The sequence below is a fragment of the Hordeum vulgare genome, chromosome 3H, assembly GCF_904849725.1.
Source record: "Hordeum vulgare subsp. vulgare chromosome 3H, MorexV3_pseudomolecules_assembly, whole genome shotgun sequence".
Classification (NCBI taxonomy): domain Eukaryota; kingdom Viridiplantae; phylum Streptophyta; class Magnoliopsida; order Poales; family Poaceae; genus Hordeum; species Hordeum vulgare.
The window spans coordinates 523519835-523530708 of NC_058520.1; the positions used below are offsets into that span (position 1 = coordinate 523519835).

Below are 10874 nucleotides of genomic sequence, written 5' to 3' on the forward strand. Positions count from 1 at the left end.
CTTAGGTTTCTTCCCAAACCATAATTCATACGGTGTTGTCTCAACGGATTTAGAGGGTGCCCTATTTAAAGTGAATGCGGCAGTCTCCAATGCATATCCCCAAAATGATAGCGGTAAATTGGTAAGAGACACCATAGATTGCACCATATCCAATAGAGTGCGATTACGATGTTCAGACACATCGTTACGCTCAGGTGTTCCAGGTGGCATGAGTTGTGAAAGAATTCCACATTTCCTTAAGTGTGTGCCAAACTCGTGACTTAAAAATTCTCCTCCACGATCAGATCGTAAGAACTTTATTTTCTTGTCATGTTGATTCTCCACCTCACTCTGAAATTCCTTGAACCTTTCAAAGGTCTCAGACTTGTGTTTCATTAAGTTGACATACCCATATATGCTTAAGTCATCAGTGAGGGTAAGAACATAACGATAGCCACCGCGAGCATCAACGCTCATTCGACCGCATACATCGGTATGAATTATTTCCAACAAGTTGGTTGCTTGCTCCATTGTTCTGGAGAACGGAGTCTTGGTCATCTTGCCCATGAGGCAAGGTTTGCATGTGTCAAATGATTCAAAATCAAGAGACTCCAAAAGTCCATCTGTATGGAGTTTCTTCATGCGTTTGACACTCATATGACCAAGGCGGAAGTGCCACAAGTATGTGGGACTATCATTATCAACCTTACATCTTTTGGTACTCACACTATGAATATGTGTAACATCACGTTCGAGATTCATTTAGAATAAACCATTCACCAATGGGGCATGACCATAAAACATATCTCTCATATAAATAGAACAACCATTATTCTCAGATTTAAATGAATATCCATCTCGCATCAAACGAGATCTTGATACAATGTTCATGCTCAAAGCTGGTACTAAATAACAATTATTAAGGTTTAAAAATAATCCCAAAGGTAGATGTAGAGGCATCATGCTGACGGCGATCACATCGACCTTGGAACCATTCCCGACGCGCATCGTCACCTCGTCCTTCACCAGTCTCCGCTTATTCCGCAGCTCCTGTTTTGAGTTACAAATGTGAGCAACTACACCGCTATCAAATACCCATGACTTACTACGAGCGCTGGTAAGGTACACATCAATAACATGTATATCATACATACCTTTGACGCTGTCGGCCTTCTTATCCGTTAAGTACTTGGGGCAGTTCCGCTTCCAGTGATCGTTTCCCTTGCAATAATAGCACTCAGTCTCAGGCTTGGGTCCATTCTTGGACTTCTTACCGGTAACTGGTTTACCGGGCGCGGCAAATGCTTTGTCGTCCTTCTTGAAGTTCTTCTTACCCTTGCCTTTCTTGAAACTAGTGGTCTTATTCACCATCAACACTTGATGTTCCTTTTTGATTTCCACCTCCGCTGATTTCAGCATTGAATACAACTCGGGAATGGTCTTTTCCATCCCTTGCATGTTGTAGTTCATCACAAAGCTCTTGTAGCTAGGTGGAAACGGCTGGAGGATCCTGTCAATAACCGACTCGTCCAGAAGGTTAACTCCCGGCTTGGACAAGCGGTTGTGCAACCCAGACATTCTAAGTATGTGTTCGCTGACAGAACCATTTTCCTCCATCTTACAACTGGAGAACTTGTCGGAGACTTCATATCTCTCGACCCGGGCATGAGCTTGGAAAACCAATTTCAGCTCTTGGAACATCTCATATGCTCCATGTTGCTCAAAACGCTTTTGGAGCCCCTGTTCTAAACTGTAAAGCATGTCGCACTGAACCAGAGAGTAATCATCACTACGCGACTGTCAGACGTTCATAACGTCTTGATCCGTTGGGAAAATGGTGTGTCACCTAGCGGTGCATCAAGGACATACATTTTCTTGGAAGATATGAGGATGAGCCTCAAGTTACGGACCCAGTCCGCATAGTTTCTTCCATCGTCTTTCAGCTTGGTTTTCTCTAGGAACACATTGAAGTTCAGTGGGACATGTTTGTGGGCCATTGGATCTACAATATAGACTGTAAAGACAATTTTAGACTAAGTTCATGATAATTAAGTTCATCTAATCAAATTATTTAATGAACCCCCACTCAGATAGATATCCCTCTAGTCATCTAAGTGATACATGATCCATATCGACTAGGCCGTGTCCGATCATCACGTGGGACGGACTAGTCATCAATGGTGAACATCTCCATGTTGATCGTATCTCCATACGACTCATGTTCGACCTTTTGGTCTCTCGTGTTACGAGGCCATCTCTGTACATGCTAGGCTCGTCAAGTCAACCTAAGTGTTTTGCGTGTGTGAATCTGGCTTACACCCGTTGTATCCGAATGTTAGAATCTATCACACCCGATCATCACGTGGTGCTTTGAAACAACGATCCTTCGCAACGGTGCACACTTAGGAGGAACACATTTCTTGAAATTTAAGTGAGGGATCATCTTATTTACTACCATCGTTCTAAGCAAATAAGAAATCGAAACATGATAAACATCACATGCAAATCATATAGTGACATGATATGTCCAATATCATCTTGCGCCTTTGATCTCCATCTTCGGGGCGGGGCATGATCACCATTGTCACCGGCATGACACCATGATCTCCATCATTGTGTCTTCATGAAGTCGTCTTGCCAACTATTACTTCTACTACTATGGCTAACGGTTAGCAATAATGTAAAGTAATCACATGGCGTTGCATGTCATACAATAAATTAAGACAACTCCTATGGCTCTTGCCGGTTGTCATACTCATCGACATGCAAGTCGTGAATCCTATTACAAGAACATGATCAATCTCATACATCACATATATTTCATCACGTTCTTTTCGCCATATCACATCACATAGCATACCCTGCAAAAACAAGTTAGACGTCCTGTAATTGTTGTTGCAAGTTTTATGTGGCTGCTACATCACAGCCACAACGGTGATATGCCAATTGCTATTTACCCTTCATAAGGACCCTCTTCATCGAATCCGGTCCGACTAAAGTGGGAGAGACAGACAACCGCTAGCCACCTTATGCAACAAGTGCATGTCAGGCGGTGGAACCAGTCTCACGTAAGAGTACGTGTAAAGTCGGTCCGGGCCGCTTCATCCCACAATGCGGTCGAATCAAGATAAGACTAGTAACGGTAAGCAAATTGACCAAATCATCGCCCACAACTTACTTATGTTCTACTCGTGCATAGAATCTACGCATAGACCTAGCTCATGATGCCAGTGTTGGGGAACGTAGTAATAATTCGAAATTTTCCTACGTCGCCGAGATCAAACTAGGAGAAACTAGCAACGAGAGAGGGAGAGCATATTCATACCGTTGAAGATTGCTAAGCGGAAGATTTACTATGAACGCGGTCGATGGAGTCGTACTCGCGGCGATCCGATCCAAGCACCGAACGAACGGTGCCTCAGCGTTCAATACACATACAACCCGGGGACGTCTCCTCCTTCTTGATCCAGCAAGGGTGAAGGAGAAGTTGAGGTAGAGCTCCGGCAGCATGACGGCATGGTGGTGGTGGAGCTTGTGGTTCTCCGGCAGGGCTTCGCCAAGCTCCGCGGAGCAGGAGAGGTGGAGAGGTACGGCTGCGCCAAGGGGTGATGTTCAAGGTGTGTGCATCCCTCCCAAAACCCCCACTATTTATAGGAGGGAGAGAGAGGGGGCCGGCCACCCTAGGGAAACCCTAGGAGGGGCGGCAGCGGCCTAGGAGGAGGGGGCGGCGACGCCCTAGGGGTGGCATGCCTCCCAAGTCGGAGGGAGGCAGCCCCACGCCCTAGGGTTTTGCCCTAGGCGCCTTGGCACCTCCTCTATTGGCTCACACCAGCCCACCATGGGTTGGTTCCCTTCCACTTTCGTCCCATGCAGCCCTCCGGGACAGGTGGACCCTTCCGGTGGACCCCTGGTACCCTTTGGTGGTCCCGATACGATATCGATAAATCCCGAAACCTTTCCGGTGACTGAAAGTGGACTTCCCATATATAAATCTTTACCTCCGGACTATTCCGGAACTCCTCGTGACGTCTGGGATCTCATTCGGGACTCCGAACAACCTTCGGTAACCACACATACAATTCCCATTACAACTCTAGCGTCACCGAACCTTAAGTGTGTAGACCCTATGGGTTCAGGAACCATGCAGACATGACCGAGACATCTCTCCGTCCAATAACCAACAGCGGGATCTAGATACCCATGTTGGCTCCCACGTGTTCCACGATGATCTCATCGGATGAACCACGATGTCAAGGATTCACTCAATCCCGTATGCAATTCCCCTTTCTACCGGTATGATACTTGCCCGAGATTCGATCGTCGGTATCCCTATACCTTGTTCAACCTCGTTACCGGCAAGTCTCTTTACTCGTGCCTTAACACATGATCCCATGGCTAACTCCTTAGTCACATTGAGCTCATTATGATGATGCATTATTGAGTGGGCCTAGAGATACCTCTCCGTCACACGGAGCGACAAATCCCAGTTTCGATTTGTACCAACCCAACAGACACTTTCATAGATACCTGTAGTGCACCTTATAATCACCCAGTTAAGTTGTGACGTTTGATACACCCAAAGCACTCCTACGGTATCCGGAGTTGCACGATCTCATGGTCTAAGGAAATGATACTTGACATTATAAAAGCTCTAGCACACGAACTACATGATCTTTTGCTATGCTTAAGATTGAGTCTTGTCCATCACATCATTCTTCTAATGATGTGACCCCATTATCAACGACATCCAATGTCCAGGTCAGGAAACCATGACCATCTATTGATCAACGAGCTAGCCAACTAGAGGCTCACTAGGGACATGTTGTGGTCTATGTATTCACACATGTATTACGGTTTCCGGTTAATACAATTATAGCATGAACAATAGACAATTATCATGAACAAGGAAATATAATAATAATCATTTTATTATTGCCTCTAGGGCATATTTCCAACAACTAGTACTTCACCTACACTTGCTGGATCGAGGAGGTGGAGGCGTCGTCGAGCCGTACGTGTGCTGGACACGGACGTGTCGTCCGTTGGGCGCTGGATCGGGACGGTTTGTGATTGGATCACGAAGATGTTCGACTACATCAACCGCATATCTTAACGCTTCCGCTTAGCGATCTACAAGGGTATGTAAATGTGCTCCCCTTCTCGTAGCTATACATATTCATAGATAGATCTTGGATGCGCGTAGGAAATTTCTTATTTCCCATTCAACGTTTCTCAACACTTTCAAAAGACCCCAACCTTTACAAGAAGGTGGCCATGCCCATGACAAGCATACATTTCAGGTTTGAGCGATGTTCGGCACCATATGCAATTTGCGACAAGTTCGACCACTTACTAGACTTTTTCCATTGAGAATTCTAGAAAATGCAAAATATATCGAAAATCCAAACAACTTGACAAGATTCCTTAATATGTCATACAAGGTTATGATTTTTTTGGGGGACATTTGATGAATATCCAAAAAAATGGGCCATCTCACCGGAATCGAAAAAGACTTCCTCGCTAAAAAATCACAAAATTGAAAAAGTTCACAGGTTTGAGAAAAGTTCACAAATTTAGAAAAAAAATGAAAACTTGAAAAGGTTTAGAAAATTAAAAAAACTGAGCTAAAAGTTCATGCATTTGAATAAAAAAGTCATGGCTAGAAATTTCATGAATTCGAAAAAAGTTCATGAAAATTGGAAAGTTGATGAAATTTTCAAAAGTTCACAAGTTTAAAGTTCATGCGTTTGAGAAATATGTGTGACTAATAAGTTAACAAATTTGGAAAAAAAACATGGGTTAAAAAAAGTTCATGAATTGGAAAAAAAGTTCATAGCAATTTTAAAAACCTAAAATTTGAAAAATATTCACGAAAAATAGGAAAGAAAATCTTGAATTTGAAAAAATGGTTCACGAACCAAAAGTTCATGCATTAAAAAAGTTGGCTGGTAAACAATTCATGAATTTGGAAAAAAGTTTGTGGATTTATAAAAAGTTCACAAAATTGGAAAAGTTAATGAAAAATTGTAAAAGATCACGATGCTTTTTGGGACTTAACAAAAGAAAAGGAAAATTAAAAAATACAAAAAATAAAGAAAGAGGAAATGGAAAATCCTGAATAGAACCGGCCAAACAGAAAAATAAAATAAAATAAAAACCAGACGGGTGTTGCTTTTTTAATGGTTAGAGTTATTATTAGTACACGAAATGAAAAAAAAAAAACAAGGAAGGAGGCATAGCTAGGAAGGTGCTTTGTTCGGCTAGAACAAATGCTACACAGCGGCAGTTCGGGTCCTACCACCGGCACCAACTTTTGTAGAAAAAATTGGAAAACGAAAAAGATTAAGTGAGCCGAGCCCGGAGAGAGGGTGTTCGCGGGGCGGAAATGGCTGGCCCAGTCTGGCGGCCTGTGCGTGCTGCTGTCTATTTGACGCTACTATGTAAACGTACAGTCTATATGTATGTACACACGAAAATGAGTACGATACATGTGAAAAGTTCATGTTATCCTTTATACGTTTAGCAAAGGGGGTATACGAAAACAGAACTCAAAATTATATCAATGCTCATAGCTTACAGAGGGGGGGGGGGGGGGGGGGGGGGGCACACAAGCAGTATCGTCAGTGAAAATGGCCGCCAAAAATCGTTTTAGAAATACTACTACAAGCTGGTAATTCGTATTAAACTGGATTAGAAGCGTCACTCACACCTCTAGCGCTTGCATCGACGTATATTGCACGGCATGAACAACACCTTGCTCTGAAGGCCAAGAGCATGCCCATGTCGATGCTGGCACGGCAGACCTCAAGGGCGGCACGGGGGATCAGGGAGCAACGCGACGACAGCAGGAGGTGGATCTGCGGATGAGCGCTAGTCAGGCCTAAACAGGATACAACGATGCATTTAACACAATGCCAGAATAGAGAATCGGCTTCTGCAGTAGCTTTGTATCAGGGTTTATTAACTCTGGACTTGCAGTACATAATGACTGGCAAAGAAAAATGTTGCCCCATTACACGCCTTTGTTGAAACTCTTTTGTGGCTCAGTAAAAAACTATCCAAAATCCTCGACTCAACTTACATATACGGCACACCAGAAGTCATTGATCAACCAAATGATGAAAACGTTATTGTAATTTGTAAATAAGATACAACACAGCGGAACATTCAGGCAAAAAGTCACATCAAAGTTCAGTCAGCTGAACTCCACTTTTTCATGAATCAAAATTGTGTCAATGTGCTGCCATTGCCACAGAGATCCAAGTGTGGTATAGTCCATGGGTTTTTGGCCTGGAAAATACACAGTCAGTAAAACGCATACCATTTTCATGCAATATGCATGCTCTGAAAATAACATGGAAAAACCTAGGAATACAACAACAAATTGTTTCAACAAAAAAAACTTGAGGGTGAGGCAGGGGAGTCTACTCACGAATAAATATTCTGGGGATCAATCTCGTTAAACAAATTGATGTAGAAGCGGAATCCATCTGGGCTGACATCCCTGCAGACGAGACCTGAGAATTTGCTTTATATTGGTTAGTTCATTCAGCCTGGAACCAAATACATGTCTTGCAAAATACTTGAAAGGAGCAATCTCAGGACACCTTTGTTTTCTGCATTTAGAAGATGCTCCTTGGCTAAAGCTGGTGCAATCCCCAGTGTAAATGCAGCGTCGCTGGGGCTTATTCCTTTCAGAAGAGCATCCGGCTTTTGCGCGAGTGATGAGATTCTTGCAAATACCTATTTTTATCGGGGGGAGATCAGTATGTGACTATATGCTACTAAAGATGGTAGGTGCAACGCAACTGGCGACAAGCCGACGAGTGCATGGAAACATGTAGATACCAGTAACAACAAAAAAACAGAACCAGTCATTCATTCATACTTTTGGTTAAAACTATGATTTAGGTGGGAATCATATTTGCCAGGTCTAGACACAAAATCAAGGCACTGTTTTGTATGGCTGCTAGCTTACTCCTGCTATGTCATGCAGCGCTATTCAGTATATGAATCTAAAATGACATCTGGACTTATCATTCCCACGGCATACCTCATCATCACTATGCGTCTTGGTCTGGATCACCTTCACTCCACTATCAAATTTCCGGAGCATTACTGGGCTGCTTATTACAAATCAACATCTATAAGCAAAACATCAAAACCATAATTAATGGCTGGCGAACAACCAGCTGAAAAGACATATTCTTTCTTTTTACAGAACCATATCTAGGGATCAGATTACTCTTGTTTTTATATCATGTTGCATTTGTATATTCTGACAATTAAAGGTTTCGACGATCATATCAAGAAAATGATATACATACACATCAAATTTCTCCCAAAGGGAGCAAGCTTGCAAAAGATCCTCTGGTGAGATCAACTCTAGAACAAACAAAAAATCAATTTCAGAACACGAGTGACAAGGGAATTTCGTACAGATATTCATCAGCAAAAATACAGACCTGTTCCCCTAGCGCGGTTGAAGAGACAGTAGACATCGACTAGTGCCATCATACCACCTGCTCTCTCAACTGGTATTCTCACAAAGTCAGCCAGCTGATTATGAACAGGATAAAGAAGCCTCAGTAAGTGTATTGTACTTCCTCCGTTCCTAAATATAAGTCTTTTTAGAGGTTTCACTAGGGGACTACATACGGATGTATATAGATATACGGATGTATATAGACATACGGATGTATATAGACATACTTCCTCTGTCCCAAAAAATTTGTCTTAGATTTGTCTACGTATGAATGTATCTAGTCATGTTTTAGTATTTAGATACATCCATTTCTAGACAAACCTAAGACAAGAATTTTGGGATGAAGGGAGTATTACCCAACTAGCTAAACAAGGCCTAAAAGAGGTCCAAATTTGATCTAGTTCACGCATAGGCAGAATGAAAATATGGAAGCATACAAATGACCAGCAAGTATTGTTCGATATGGGTAGAGGTTCCCATTGATTAAAAGACAAGGAAACTGACTGTTTCCATCCAGTGCAGACATTTTAAACCAGAAATTACTCCGTGCTTACGTTATTGGGTGATAAAGACCTCAGGTGAACATTTGGTAATTGGCATGCGATTTTCCAAATACATGCATTATTATTTCCATTGCAATTCAGCTGCACACTAAGTGAGATTTTCCACCACAAGTGCTGGGAAACCATGAACAAGCACAATTACCTGTCGGGAAAGCTGCTGATGGTACAAAGCACCAGCAGTTTCCTTTGTCACCGGAGACACGATGCCTACGCTCAATAGCAAATCCTGCATGTCTTGCTTAGAACCCATCTCTTCGTCATTGGAATTCGATTGAGAAGATGAGTTCGTCAATAGCTTTTGCCTCATTTTCTCTGCCAATTCCATCATTTCCTTGGCTTTGCTCTGTATAGGAAGAATGTTTCACAAAATTACGACCGGTTCATTGCCATTTAGAGCCTGGTTATCCAATCTCAGATGATTGTACTCCGTTATGAACTCTAAACGATAACACCATCTGAAGCAGGAAGCAGGAAAGAGGAACGAACCATGAGGGCGTTGAGATCCTGGAAGGCATCCTGCAAGTTCTGCCCCGCGCTCTCCCACGTCTCCTGCTCCTTCCGCAGTATCCCCGCCACTCCAACCACGGGCATCCTGATCGCAAGGTCCTCCTCAGCTGGGGCTCCCTCGGCCACCGAGGCGCCGCCGGCCGGAGCAGCCGCGGCGGCCGCCTCCCAGGCCCTCGCGCGGATGGCCTCGAGAAGCCTCCCGTAGAACACATCCACGTCGGCCTTGCAGGTGACGACGACGGCGACGACCTCTGATCGCGACGGGGGCAGGGAGATCTGGATGCGGATGCGCGGGTGATGCGACGAGGAGGAGGAGGAGGAGAAGAGGGAGCGGAGTGGGTTATGGTTGTGCCTGCGGTGGGGAGGGTACGGGTGGACGATGGACGCGAGCGGGAGGGCGCGCGCAGAGAGGGAGGCCTCGTGGAGGAAGATGAGCCGGTGGGAGGTGAGCGCGAGGAGGCAGCCGCGGAGGGGCGAGAGGCGGGGGTTCTCCTCGGGCTCGAGGTCGATGAGCGGAAGCAGGTGCCGCTCGATCTCGCCGGCGGACAGCACCGGCCGGCCGGACGCCGTGACGGCCGCGGACGGGAGCCAGTCGGCTGCGGCGACGGACATGGTTGTGGAGAGTTTGGACTTCGGAGGTTTTCCCGTCTCCGTGGTGTTTTTGTGTAAAAGCTTTTCTTCGGAAGATTTTGTGTAAAAGCTTTTTTTGTTTTTTTGAAAAATTGTGTAAAAGTTTTTTCTAACACAGTACATGAGTAAGCCTCATATGCAACACTTCTGAATTACTGAGCTGACATATCATCTTGAAATTTATAAAGTTATTATAGACGTCTTGCTGTCGACGAAAACGTCTCCTTCCACTGAAAACGTATCGTCGAAAATTCTAAAATAAATCTAGAAATAATGAAGACGTATCGTCGAAAATTCTAAAATAAATCTAGAAATAATGCAAGCACGAGGACTTGAATTCTAATGGGTTGGAAATACCACTATTCCTCTGACAATCCAATCACGGACTAATTTAAAAAATTGTGTAAAAGTTTTTGTGTTAATCCGAGGAACATAAACCTTTCGTTCGTTGAACAGTGTACATTTTTTACTCTAAAATTTGTCCATAAAAAATGCATTTCTATCTTCACAATGCACTTTAAATAGAAAGAAATGTTTCTCTCTCATCATATCAAGACTAATAACATTTTACACATGATATCTTTATTTTTTATATGCACTAAGCTAATTGAGGATGGATAATTAAAAAAGAGAGATGGTGGCTTGCACCTTTCTAATGCATTTTGTACTTTATTTTATAATTTGTCTTAAAAATTTATATGTATATTTTT

The 10874-nt window shown here is 43.5% G+C and overlaps 1 protein-coding gene across 1 annotated transcript; it reads right to left on the bottom strand.

The window, feature by feature from the left end:
* Positions 1-6899: 6899 nt before the first annotated feature.
* Positions 6900-10171, bottom strand: LOC123444676 (vacuolar protein sorting-associated protein 36). The gene is made up of 8 exons (XM_045121471.1): positions 9514-10171; positions 9170-9370; positions 8445-8538; positions 8307-8364; positions 8033-8102; positions 7587-7722; positions 7412-7496; positions 6900-7269 (listed from the first exon to the last, which is right to left on the bottom strand). The coding sequence occupies exons 1-8, from the start codon at positions 10144-10146 to the stop codon at positions 7212-7214; spliced, it is 1335 nt and encodes a 444-aa protein (XP_044977406.1). The 5' UTR covers positions 10147-10171; the 3' UTR covers positions 6900-7211.
* Between the last annotated feature and the right edge of the window lie 703 nt (positions 10172-10874).